A 12,748-nucleotide genomic window follows, 5' to 3' on the forward strand; every position below is an offset into this window, starting at 1 on the left:
CCTCCCGGGCCCACCAGGCTCTGCACCCGGCTGGGCCCCAGGCTGGCCTGTGGCTGCTCCTCAAGCCTCCAGGAGCCCACTGGCCACTCCCCCGTCTCCCTGCTCAGCGGGTCCCTGTTGCCCAAAGGCCTGCGTGTGGGGAGATCGGGCATCATGGGGCTCTGAAGTTGGGGTACCCAGAGGGGATGGAGCTGCAGGGAAGGCCCCCATCTTGGGGACGGAGGGCAGTGGTGGGGCCTGCCCAGCCGGCGGGGTGTGTGAACCGAGGCCACCTGCTGCGGCTCCTGTCGGGTTCGGAGCTAGAGCCTGGCTGGTGGCTCAGCTGGTTGGAGCGAATCTCCTGCACGGAAAGGTTGTGGGCTGATCCCCGTTGGGGTGGGGACGGGAGGCATCGATGTTTCTCATGTCAATGCGTTTTCTCTCCTCTCTCTTTAAAAATCAATAAAAAATACCCTCAGGTGAGGATTTGTTAAAAAATGAGAGAATAAAATAGAAAGGAGAGGACAGGCCCACCTCCTGCTGGCGGGGGGTGGGGGGGAGGGGGGCCAGACGACAGGCGCACCCCCCTGAAGCTGAAGGGCCGAGTGTTCTGAGGGACGGGGCGGTGGCTGAGGATACGCCTTCACACCCCTCTGTGGACAGAAACCAGCTCGCCCCGCCAGAGGTGACCAGGTCAGCGCCTGCAGCCAGGCCGCTCCCGTGGGCCAGCGGGTGGGCAGGAGACCCTGAGGTCCGGCCCCATCCTTCCTGCACTTGATCCGGCGCAGCTTTGGGACTTGGCCTCTCACCGTCCTGGTGACCGACTCTGGGCCCAAGGGAGCCTGCGGGTGCTCTGCTTCCCTCCTGCTCGTTCCTGCCTGCCTCCGAGGGGGCCTGGATCTGGGGGCACCCTCGCTGCCAGGCTGCCTGCTGCTGCCCTCTGTGGGCAGTGGTGGGAGCAGGGCCAACAGCTGACACAGAGCACCTCCCACCAGGTTTATTCGGTTGCACATCAGCCAATTATGCACAAAGTCGAGGAGTCGGGGGGAGCAGGAGGCGGCCTGGGAGCAGGCGTGGGTCCAGGAGCCGCTCAGGACACCAGGACAGTGCAGGGTGGAGGCGCCGTGCAGAAGGCAGCCTGGCTGCACAAGGACAGGTGCGGCCCCTCGGGTCACTGTCCCTCAAGTGGACTCTCACCGAGCTGGGCGCCTCCTGGGGGTGGGATGGGGGCCCACAGTGCAGCAGGCGGAGGGAAGCCGGGCCTCCTCAGGCACGCAGGGCGGTGGCCCCTGGGGGGAGGTGCCCTCCACAGAGCTGGCCCCCTCTGTGCAGCCTAGCGGGAGGGTGCAGGGCCTGCTGTAAAGGGGCGCCGTGCAGGGAGGGGGAGGCAGGAACGCCCTCTCCAGCCCTTCCAGGGCCGCCTGGTCTGGGGCTGCAGCTCTCAGAACCACGTGCGCCGCGGGAGGTGCAGGAAGCCGGGCTCCGGGACGTCCTCCCTCAGGCGCTGTGGCTCCCTCTCTCGGGCGGCTCCTCCTGCTGCTTCATGGCCTCCAGGAAGGCCAGCTCCTTGGCCTCTTTCTTCTGGTTCCGAGCCTCATACTCCAGCCTGGGGGCCGGGGGGCGGCGTGAGTGTGTGAGCCCAGGCTGCGGGCTCTGCTTCCCACCAGCCCTCGGCTCACCTGTTCTTGATGATGCGCTGGACGATGAGGTCCGTGGTGAGGTCGCTCCCGCTGTCGATCTGACGGAAGATGCCCCTTTTCTTGGGCTCCTGAAGGTGGGGACCGGGGGGAGATGAGGGCCCCTCTGGACCCCGGGAGGCTGCCCGCCGCCCCAGGTGGTGGGACACTTGCTCCTGTGAGGCCCTGGGGGAGCAGTGGTCCCACCGAGCCCCAGCAGCACGGGCCTGGCCTGCATGCCCACCTGGTACGGGTCGGAGCCGTCCTTGTCAGGCATAATTTCCGTCTTCCCGTGACACACCAGGTCCACCTGCAGAGGGAGCCGGGGTCAGGGAGCCCTCCCAGGACCATCCACAGGGCCCCCTGCCCCAGGGAGGCAGCCAGAGCCACTGCCTGGCTCCTGCCCCAGCCCTCCTCGGACCCCCCACTGGGAGCCGCACCTTGAAGTGGTCCAGGAGCTCTGCGGTGACGGCGTAGGGGGCCCCGATCACCACCTCCGACACGTACTGTGGGGACAGGCATAGCTGTTAGCAAGGACCCCACAGGCTGAAGGGGGTGGGGATGGCCCCACGCGCTGGCCGAGGCGGCCGCTGGGGATGCAGGGACACAGCATGGTGGGCTGGCTGTCCGGGTTCCCTGCCGGGCCACCTCCCGCTGTCAGGCTCACCCGGCATGCCAGCACGCTCAGGGTCCGCTCGTGCAGGTTCATGATGGGGTAGTTCTTGCCCTTGTAGTGGTTGACCTCCTATGGGCAGAGTGGGGACGGTCAGCAGGCACCCACCCGCGTGGGGAAGGCTGAGAGGACAACCCTGCCCAGGAAGAGGCCCCAGCTCAGCTCGTCTCTGCCTCCGTCAGCAGCCGGGGCCTCGCTCCCCATGGCTCCCAAGCCCACCTCCAGGGTCCCCAAGACCAGCACCCTGGGGCAGAGACCTGGTCAAAGTGCAGGCCGGCGATGACGTAGGGCCTCTCCACCAGGCCATGCACCTTCGCCAGGAAGTCCACGTGCCCGATGTCTGTGCCGGGTTCAGGAACAAGTAGGAGGACAGGGGCAGCCGCCCCCCCCCACCTCCCTCAGTGCCTGAGCCATCCCACAGGGCTGCGAGATCAGTGAGGCCTCCCTGGGGCAGGTGTGGGCACGCAGAGCCCCTGCCCAGGCCAGAGGATACGGAACAGGTCGAAGGCACCCGCCACATAGATGACCGTGTCCCCCGGCTGCGGCTCCTTCCCAGAGGCAAACTGGATGATCTTCCGGGACGTCTGCAGAAACTGGGACACCCCGGTCCAGGGGTTCCGCCCCCCTGGGCACTATAAGCCGAGAGGAGTCCCTGGTTAGCCATAGAGGCCTTGCAGACGGGTCCCTCACCTGTCCCCTCCGCTGAGTCTGGGGTTGCTGCGCACGCCTGCTTGGGAGGCACGGGGGTGGGATGGAGGCAGCAGGTGTGGGGGCCACAGGTCAGGACTAAACCCCAGCCCAGCCTGCCAGCTGCTCACTGGCTCAGGTGCTGTTTCCCGGCAGGTGTCAGGCAGGGACACGGAGGGCTGGCCATAGTGCCCAGTACACATCCAGGCTACGCTGGGCAGGGGCCCCATGGCCACAGAGGGCTTTGCAGCCGCCACCACCTAGGTCTAGGGGGGAGGCCAAGGACACAGCACTCCTGCGGACCCCGCACCCTGAGGCCACCGCTGGTCACCTGGGAGGAGCCTTCTGAGAAAAGCATCTCCCTGGCAGGTGTCAGGTGAGGGGGCTAGAAAGGGAGAGAGGGCCAGGCCGCCTGGTTAGAAGCCGCCTGTCCGTGGGCCGTCCTTGCTCCTCCTCCAGGCAGTGCTGGTCAGTCCCTGGTCAGCGCCCGGAGGCAGGGAGCCGGGGCAGGCGAGGCTCCGGCAGCACTCACCTTGCCGAAGCTGTCTGCGTAGGCCCGGTACTCCGAGGACATCTCCTGCAAGGAAGGGTGAGGGTTGGGCCTCCCCCTCCAGGTGTGGCCACGCCCAGGACCCAGGACACTGCCCCGCAGCCTGGAGCTCCGCCCCCCCAGCCATGGCCGGTGAGGGGACCTCGGCGGCTCCGCGCCCCCCACCCCGCCTCACCTGGCTGCTGTGGTGGGCCTTGGTCATCAGCAGCATGCGGCCCACGAGGTCCGTGGTGGACACGCCCTGGGTGCGCTTGCACTCTCTGGGGACAGAGGTGACAGAGGTGGGGTCGGAGCTCCCGGGTCCCCTGCCTCCTGGGGTGCTGTGCACAGACAGCATCTCCTTGAGGCTCTGGGCATGAGCGGAAACTGGGCCGCTCTGCGGTGCAGCACCCCATCCCGGCACGACCAAGAGCAACACAGGCCGTAGCCGCACATCCCCCCCCCCCAGGAAAGGGGGTGTGGTCGGCTCACCTGTACCTCCCCGCCTGCTTCACTTCCTCATAGGTGTCCCGGCCATCGACAGTCAGGGTGATGTCATCTGACAGGTGACAGGCACATGGAGCAGGACTGTCAGTCCAACGCCAAGACCGTCAGGCTCACAGCCCCGCCCCGGCCTGCCCTGTGGCCTGCGCTCATTTCTGGAGAGGGACCCCAAGGGCTCAGGCTGCCCTGACTTAAGGAGGCCCAGCACTTCCTGTGACACTCCCCCACCCCCCGCCTGTGCCCTCCTGCCCGCCCACTCACTGCCATGGACACAGAAGTCGCAGCTGTACTTGTCCAGCGTCTCCAGCGTGGTGACGTAGGGGGCCGCCGGCACCACCTCGTCCACCCACTTGATGGCCTGCACCATCTTGTACCTCTCCTCCTGCGTGAACACTGGGGGCCCCTTGTGCTTGGAGATCTCCTCTGGGCCAGAGAAGAGAGGAGGCAGGGTGTTGACCACAGAGGTCGCGTCCACACTGAAGCGCCCTCCACGCCCGAGTGGCCACCACCGTCCTCCTTGGGCCACCACCACGCAGGTGGCCCCTCCCCCTCCAGAATCCCAGGGGATGGTGGGGGCCCCCTGGCGAGTGGGCAACCCCAGGCGGGCATGGGGTGGAGGTGGGCGCAGCCCCACTTACCGTCGGTGTGTACGCCCACGATGAGGTAGTCCCCCATGGCCCGTGCCTGGCGCAGCTGGTTCGAGTGGCCATAATGTACCATGTCATAGCTGTGGAGAGGGCAGGGCGGTCAGTCCCGGGTGGCCTGTGGGCGGCCAGGAGCACAGGCTGGCTCCTCTGAGAAGCTGCTCCCAGGGTCTGGCGAGTCTGGGCTTTCGGAGGGGAGGGTGCTCAGCTCTGTACAGCCCGGTCCCGGGGTCCAGGGCCAGACTCAGCAGGGCCACGGCCTGCGGGTCCTGAGCTGAGAGCGCACAGCACAGCTCCTGCCCCCACCCGGGGCCTGCGTGGCCCCGGGCCCCTCCTAAACTCACAGCACCGTGGGTGGTCCCTTTAAGCTGCAGCATGAGAGGGGAGCTGCAGCTTAAAGGGGCCAGTCTCTGGTGCCAACAGGAAGCAAAGGCTAACCAACGAACAAGGCCAACCGCTGGCTCTGGGAACCCTGCGAGCTCCCAGGACCTGGGGAGGCCAACCACCACCTCCCTGTCACCTGGTCCCAGAGCTCTTAGCCTCAGATCCGGCCCGATTCCGAGGGAACTCAGCTGACGGCCGCAGACAGCAGCCGCTGTCCCGCTGGGTCCCACCTGCCCCGTGTGCTGGGGAGACCACACTGCCAGCGGTGCCCCCTCAAGCTCCTCCTACTCCTTCCAGCCTCCCCTGGCCTCGGAGCAGGAGAAGCTGTCCCTGCTTCCGCTCAGTGCCACCTGTCAGCTCTGCCTCCCCACACCCGCCCGGGGGGCACAGGGCTCTGGCCCTGGGGTAAGGGAAGAGGGAAGTCCAAATCCAGGGCCCTGGGGCCCGCGAACTCCTGTGCCCACTGGACAGGTTGGGCCGGGGGTGCACCGAGTGCAGGTGCCCTGGGTCCAGGCTGCGTCTTGTCACTGCAGCCCTGTGGCTGTGACCTGCCGGGGCCAGCACCTGGCCTGGCCAGGCCCAAGGTCAGAGTCCACGGACACGCAGCCACGCTCCCTCTCCCCAGGGTGATGCAGGTGCCGGGGCAGGGGCCCCGCCCTCGAGGGTGTGTTTCCCCCTCTGCTTCCATCGCAAAGGCGGCGAGTTACCCACTGACAGCCCCGAACATCACCCAACTCTGCTGTCTGGCTCGCCGGCGGGCGGATGGGCACCCACAGGCGGCACGGGGGTCCCGGGGCCACGCTGTTCCCCCGCTGACGCTGCCCAGACCCCCGGGAGAGCCGGTCTGGTGCTGGGCCGGGCACGTCGGGGAGCCTGACACAGACCCCAGGGAGGGCTGCCCCGGTGAAACCCGTCCAATCGGACGCACGCGAGCGGCGCCACCGCGGTCCCGAGCTGGGCCGGCGGCCGGGATCGGGGTGCAGCTCCCGCTAATCGCGGGGAAGGGCGCTTCTCCGGAGCCCAGTCCCCGGGCTGGGCCAGCGCCCGCCTGCGTAGCGGACCCTCTCGCCCCGCTGCCGTGCGGGGGCGGCCCGGGCCCCAGGCGTCCTCCATCCCGGAGCCCGCAGCCCGAGTCCGCCGCCTGCCGCCCTACCCGCCGGAGAAGGCCGACCGAGCCCGGACGAAGGCCCCCGGGCGAAAGCGGCTCAAGACGCGCCTCGGGCGGCAGCGCAGCGGCCCCCGCGGCCCCGCCCGCCAACGCCCGCCGCCGCGCTCACCAGCCGTCACACCACACCCGCACGGCGGGCCTGCTCCCGGGTCCCGGCTGCTCGGCGCCGCCCGCCAACCCGTGCCCGTTTCGGATCATGTCACCACGGCAGTGGCGCGGCACGGACGGACCCCTAACTCCGAGCGGCCGCCGCCGCCCTGCCCCGCGCACGCGCCGTCACACGGGACTCACCCGCCACGGGCGGCCAATCGAGAGCGCGGGCCCGCCCCGGGGCTCCGCCCCCTCCCCGCCCCACCTGTCTCACGCGGCCAATGGCGTGCGCGAGCGGCCTTCGATTAACCGAGCCCTGCCCGTCCGCTCGCGGCCAATAGTGTGCGCCGCCAGAACCTGGCCACGCCCCTCCCCTCTGCCTGGAGCCAATGGCGTACGCGCGCCGTCCCTCGGCCCGCACCTGGCCGAGGGCGCGGGGCCGAACCACCCCGAGTACCTCCCGCCCCGGTCCTCGCCCAGCGGCGCCCGGCCTCCCACAGCGACAGGAGGGCAGTCACGCAGTGATGCGGGGAGACAGCGCAGAGATGTTTATTAGCAACAAAAAGGTCTGCTGAGGCCGCATACCAACACAGAAGGAGGTTTGCTATAAAGTGAACATTTTTATAGGAAGTAGAAATAGGGTTGAGGCCCCTGAGACTGGCCTGGAGGAGGAGGCAAGGCAGCGAGTGCTTCCTCTTGGCTGGCCAGGTGTGATGTACCCCGAGTTCTGTTCCCGCAGGACGGCGTGGCTGCCACCTCTAGGACAGACTGGATGGGCCACTCGTCAGCACCCAGGCCGACAGGTGGGGGAGGCAGGCGGGGAAGCACAGCAGTGCAAGGGGGCTCCCCACCCAGACAAATGGCTAAGCGTGTCACCGTGACAATGTCACCCCCAGAGCATTCTCACTGGACCTGCGGGGCATTCCCGGCGTGCTGGGTGCCACCAGCCCCTGGATCCGCGGTCCAGCCATCTGCAAAGTGCCAACTGCTGTTCTCACTCGAGCACCAGGTTATGTCACTCTCTTCCTTTTTGTGCCTTTGGCGCAGCCCCTGCCAAACCAGCCACCGAGGATGGGGGCCGAGCTGAGTGGTGCGCCCTGGTCTCCAGGCGAGGGCTCCTCTCGACTTCTGCGCAGCGACTTTCGACTGTGGCTGCCTTCTTCACCAGCCCGCAGGGGGGTTGCCAGGGAGAAGATGGGGTCCTGCCACCTGCCGAGAGGGAGAGCGGGGTCAGTGTGACCGGAAGCCGCCATCCCTGCCTGCCCAGGACAGGAACGCTGACTGAGGTGACCCTGCTCCCGCCCTGTCTGAGCCGTGGCGGGCTTTGCATGGAGGTAGCCCCACTGTCCTGAGCTGCAAGAGGGGGACGCTCCCCCCTCGCTTCGCCTCGGCAGAGCGTGTCCTCGGCGGCTACGGCGGCACGCGCAGGTGGAGGCCGTCGTCCCAGCAGGGATGAGGCACTAGCAGCTCTGGGCCCCACCTCTCACTCGCACGGCCAGGGGCAGGGGGACCGGACCCTCTCCCCCTTCCCAGACTGTGAGGCTTGGCAGGTGGGAAGGCCAGCTGACTAGGGAGGTGTGGCCTATGGGCTCCCGGGTGAGGTCATGTGTCTGAGATGTAGAACCACATATTATAAACTTAAGATACAGATAAGCACTGATAAGGAAAATGAGCTAAGTTAATGTAAAAAAAAAAGTACAGCACACGATAGGCCCACATTACAGAACACCACAAACATAACATACAAGAATTGCCAGGCCCAGAAGGTGAAGGGATCCTTAATTCTTGAACCCTTTGATTAAAAGAAGTTACTGATTTCCCCTATAAGACCCTGAAAATTCACAGAGAAAGAAAGTGTAAACTTTTTACTCAACACACACACCATGTCTAAATTATCACAAGTTCTGCATTAAGGAACAGTTTCTTTAAGCTTCCCCAAGTCCACCAGCTCCCCAAGCCGAGTGCAGGAGTCTGTTGGACTAGGATTGCGGAGAGCATGTCCCTTTGGGGCCTCCCCTCCGGGCTGTCTGAGGTAAAGGGGGAACGTCCAGACCGACTCCCTCTCCCGCAGGGAGTCCCATCAGCCAGGGACCTTGGCTGGCCCCTGCAGGCCACCACTTGCAATCACGCCTCAGATACTGCGTGCAACACCTCAGAACTTTCTTTAGGCTTAGCTCGAGCAGACAGACACGTCCCATCCACACAGGGGCAGGAGGGGGGGCATGCGCCTGCACCCCCTTACCTGCTGTAGGGGGGGATCTCCAGGCCCAGCTCGTCCATCAGGAGCTGCATGACATCGTCACACTTCCCGTGGAGCTTCAGGGCAGCCCAGTCATCCTTTGGGGTCCACTGGGGACAGGGGAAGGCCAGTGAGGTCAGCAGCTCAGTCCTCCAATGCCCGCAGCCTGGGTCCTACTCGGCTAGCCCCCCAGGGTGCGCGAGTGCTGGGCGGGGCATCCCAGGAGTGAAGGAGGGGCCTCTAGGCAGCACGTTACCTGCAAGTTCACAATGTAGAGCTTGGGCCGCCGGCTGGGGGGCTTAGTCATGCACCAGAGGCGTGGGTACTTCTTTAGAACCTGTGCGGACGGACGGAGGGACAGACAGACCACACACACACACCAGGAAACAAGCTACAGGAAGCTGGGCTCCATGCCACGCTGGCCCGCTGCCAGCAGTGTCGCCCCCTGCCCACCCGCAGTGCCGTCTGTGTACCTTTAAGCTGGAGCCTAAACACAGGATCGTGTCTGCTTTGCTGGCAGCCTGGGTGGCTGCCTCCCAGTTCAGAGGCTGCCCCAGGGTCCCCCTCTCCCCAAAGTGCACAATGGTGTCGCGGAGCGCCGCCCCACACTTGTGGCAGGCCCGGCCGGTCTGGTGCCGGTGCAAGGCGGTGCGCTCCGTCACGTCGAACACCCGCACGTACTCCCTGTTGGGAGTGCAGGCCGTGCAGACCTGAGGAGGAGGGCACGGTGAGTGCGGGCGCTGGCCCCCCGGCCCCCCGGCCTGCGGACTGCTCACCTCGATGTACATGTTCCCGTGGAGCTCCGAGATGGCTGAGCGCGGCAGCCCGCTCCGCAGGTGGAGCCCGTCGCAGTTCTGAGACACCACGTGCTGCACCTGAGGGGACAGGGCGGGGCAGCAGCAGGCAGCGGGACAACCCTCCTGCGCCAGAGCCCCCAAACCAGTGGCAAGTCCAACCTGCACGGAGCCTCTAAGGCAAAACCTGAGAAGCAGGCTGGTCCCAGCAGGACTCAGGGCCCCCCCGCCCCCCAACAGCTCTGAGACGCGTGGAGCAGCCTGGAGGGTCAACGTTTGCACCGCCCACCCTTCTCTTGGAGAGGAAGTGGGGGGGGGATTAGAGAGAGGCTTAAGCCAGGAGGCTACACCACTGGGTGGGCTGACAGGCAAGGAGGTGGCCCAGGCCCGCGCTGTGGGCACGCGAGCACACAGCTAGCCACGCGGGGCTCTTACCAGCTTCTGCTCGTGTAAGCGGGCGATGCTCATGTGGGTGAGGGTGGGCTCTGCCTCACTCAGGTCGGCGGCACTGCCAGGTGGAAGGGAAGCGGACGTCAGGCCCCTGTGGCCCCTGCTCCGCTCGGGGAAGGCTGTGCGGGCCGCTTACCTCACGCGCCTCCCTTTCTGAAGCAGCGTCCACACTCCATTTGGGCCCCGGTAGTCTGGGATGGAGGCTGCCTGCAGGCTCGGGAGAAGATAAGCCCGTGAGCAGGCGCCACCACGGGCACCGCCAGCCCCAAGAGCAGGAAGCAAATGTTGCTCCCAACACGTTCCAGGCCGGCCCTGCACTGGCCTCTGCTCCTCCCACAGGGGACGGAGCGTTTCCTAGTCTACACGCCGGAGCCCAGGTGGAATGGACCTCACGCAGTCCTTCCCTCTGCCTGGGACCCGCTCCCACCTGGTCCAGCTCCTCCTTCCAGACTCCAATGAGCCCTGCTTCCTCTGGGGGCTCCTTCAGTCCGCTCTGCAGCCACACTGTCCTCCGCACTGAGGGGGCAGCTGGTCAGGCCCACCCGTGCCCCAGGTTCTAGCCAGTGCAGAAGGTGACCGCTAAGCAGGTTCCCTCCTCTGTCCCCTCCTGGTGAGATAAGTACTTTCTGCCCCTCCTCCACAAAGACTGCCAACCTCTCAGGTGAGATAAACACCTATCGAATTTCCCACGTTCCCAGGCCAGTGAAACGGAGCCACCGGACAGGCAGGCCGAGCAGGCGCGCCCGGATCAAGGGGCCCTGGACGGCTCAGGCTGAATGATCTCCCTTCTGGGGAGTCCCGTCTCCTTCCTGCTCAGGCTCAATCGGCAGCTCTGACTCCCGTGGAAAAGTGGCACGCTCACAAACGGTGCCGCTCAGAGCCCGTGGACGAGCAGCCCCTATGGCTCTTTAAGGAGGGACGTGACTGCTTTGAAGTAACCTCCCCATGGGAGTTGACAGGGACTGTGGAGGGAGGCGGCCAGCCCGCCCGGGCACCGCCCGCTGTTGGTACGTTGGTGCAGTCATCGCAGCAGACTCCTTTCTACGGGCCCTGCACTCATCCCTGTTGGAAGTGTCCTACTCGCCTCTTCGCCCGTAAAATCTCACCCTCTTTCAGGGCCGGGACCCGGTGCCGCCTCCTACAAGAGCCAGGGCGTGACTGCACTTCTAGTGACCTAACACGGCCGGCTTCGGGGACAGGCATTCGCTTCTCCGCCTCATCATTGTCACCTGCGGGTTTTCCAGCCCGGGTGTTCCCTCTGCTGGGCCTCCAGGTGGCTCACACGGGCTCACCCCCATCAGTTAGGCAAATAATGAGCCGCCCGCCCTACAAAGCGCGTCATGCACGTTCGGTAAAACTGCTCAAAACCCAGCGCCTCTGCCTCACCAGGCGCTCCCTGACTCCCACTGCCCTGCTTTCCACGCCCCTCCCTGGACACGCAGGGAAACAGCGACTGGGAGCCAGGACACAGACTTGCTGGGCCCTGCCCTCGGGACCTGGGGACGGACACTGACCTCAACTCCGAATGAGGGGGTGCCCGCAGGCACGAAAGCCATTGTGTCCGCCTTTACATTCCTTCCTCGCCTCTAACTGGGCACAACACGGGGCTCAGCCTTCAGACACGCTCCCCTCCCGCGAAGTCTCAAATGGGGTCATTTCGAGCTTCTCGAGTACAGCGCTCGGTCCGTGGGTCCGACACCCAAAGGGGCCCGGACCCGCCCCGGCCGCGCGAGCTTCTCGGGACCCGGGCCGACCGGTGCGCGGCGCCCACCGCGCGCGCCTACCGTGCTGATCCCCGCGCCCGTGTAGACCACCAGGTGCTTGGCGCTCCGCACGGCGCCCGCCAGCTCCCGCACCTTCCTCCGCAGCTCCTCGGGGTCGTCGCACACCTGCCGGGACCCCGCGCAGGTCGTCAGCCCGGCCCGCCCGCCCGCCTCCCCACCCCCCGAGGGGCCCGGCGGGACTCGCCTCCTCCTGTCGCCGCTTCAGGCCTTCGCGCCGCCGGCTCCGGCCCTGCAGCTCGGTCACCAGGTCCTCGCTCTCGGCCAGCAGCCGGCCCTCCTCCGCGCTGCGCTCGGCCGCCGCCTTCCTCAGGATGCGCGACACCTGCGGGCGGGCGGTGAGGGCGCGGGGCGGGCGGTGAGGGCACGGGCGCCGGGCGGGCACGGGGCGGGCGGTGAGGGCGCGGGGCGGGCGGTGAGGGCACGGGGCGCCGGGCGGGCACGGGGCGGGCGGTGAGGGCACGGGGCGCCGGGCGGGCACGGGGCGGGGGGGTGAGGGCACGGGGCGCCGGGCGGGCACGGGGCGGGCGGTGAGGGCGCGGGGCGGGCGGTGAGGGCACGGGGCACGGGGCGGGCGGTGAGGGCACGGGGCGCCGGGCGGGCACGGGGCGGGCGGTGAGGGCACGGGGCGCCGGGCGGGCACGGGGCGGGCGGTGAGGGCACGGGCGCCGGGCGGGCACGGGGCGGGGGGTGAGGGCACGGGGCGCCGGGCGGGCACGGGGCGGGCGGTGAGGGCGCGGGGCGGGCGGTGAGGGCACGGGGCACGGGGCGGGCGGTGAGGGCACGGGGCGCCGGGCGCGGGGCGGGCGGTGAGGGCGCGGGGCACCGGGCGCGGGGCGGGGAAGGCGGGCGGGGAGGGCGGGGGGCACGGGGCGGGCTGTGAGGGCACGGGGCGGGCGGTGAGGGCACGGGGCGCCGGGCGCAGGGCACGGGGCGGGCGGTGAGGGCGCGGGGCACCGGGCGCGGGGCGGGGAAGGCGGGCGGGGAGGGCGCACCTGGCGGAGGCGCTCCCGTTGCTGCTCCTCCCGCAGCCGGCGCACCCGCTCCGCTGCTTTGCGCTCCGAGCGGCTCGGGCCCCCGGCTGCCATCGCTCCGGGCAGATGCGCGCTTCCGCTTCCGCCTCCCGGCAGGCGCTGCGCCGACGCATGCG

General features: G+C 67.8%; 2 protein-coding genes across 4 annotated transcripts; both read right to left on the minus strand.

The window, feature by feature from the left end:
• Nucleotides 1-961: 961 nt before the first annotated feature.
• Nucleotides 962-6,527, minus strand: PCYT2 (phosphate cytidylyltransferase 2, ethanolamine). 3 transcript variants are annotated; one of them, XM_059671554.1, is made up of 14 exons: nt 6,354-6,527; nt 4,687-4,775; nt 4,310-4,471; nt 4,037-4,103; nt 3,741-3,825; nt 3,548-3,592; nt 3,347-3,400; nt 2,822-2,960; nt 2,586-2,668; nt 2,323-2,400; nt 2,096-2,161; nt 1,900-1,965; nt 1,659-1,747; nt 962-1,585 (listed from the first exon to the last, which is right to left on the minus strand). In XM_059671554.1, exons 1-14 carry the CDS (start codon nt 6,440-6,442, stop codon nt 1,477-1,479), a joined length of 1,221 nt encoding a protein of 406 aa, XP_059527537.1. In that variant the 5' UTR covers nt 6,443-6,527; the 3' UTR covers nt 962-1,476. The 3 variants fall into 3 exon arrangements, with proteins under 3 accessions (XP_059527537.1, XP_059527536.1, XP_059527538.1); XM_059671553.1 differs by having other exon boundaries at nt 3,326-3,400; XM_059671555.1 differs by lacking the exon at nt 3,347-3,400 and having other exon boundaries at nt 6,354-6,526.
• Nucleotides 6,528-6,867: 340 nt separating this feature from the next.
• On the minus strand, nt 6,868-12,743 carry SIRT7 (sirtuin 7). Its single transcript, XM_059671563.1, has 10 exons — nt 12,594-12,743; nt 11,786-11,923; nt 11,602-11,706; nt 9,954-10,024; nt 9,803-9,875; nt 9,350-9,448; nt 9,047-9,283; nt 8,830-8,910; nt 8,577-8,683; nt 6,868-7,543 (listed from the first exon to the last, which is right to left on the minus strand). Exons 1-10 carry the CDS (start codon nt 12,684-12,686, stop codon nt 7,345-7,347), a joined length of 1,203 nt encoding a protein of 400 aa, XP_059527546.1. The 5' UTR covers nt 12,687-12,743; the 3' UTR covers nt 6,868-7,344.
• Nucleotides 12,744-12,748: the final 5 nt, after the last annotated feature.

Source organism: Myotis daubentonii, chromosome 16, assembly GCF_963259705.1.
Source record: "Myotis daubentonii chromosome 16, mMyoDau2.1, whole genome shotgun sequence".
NCBI classification, from domain to species: Eukaryota; Metazoa; Chordata; class Mammalia; order Chiroptera; family Vespertilionidae; genus Myotis; species Myotis daubentonii.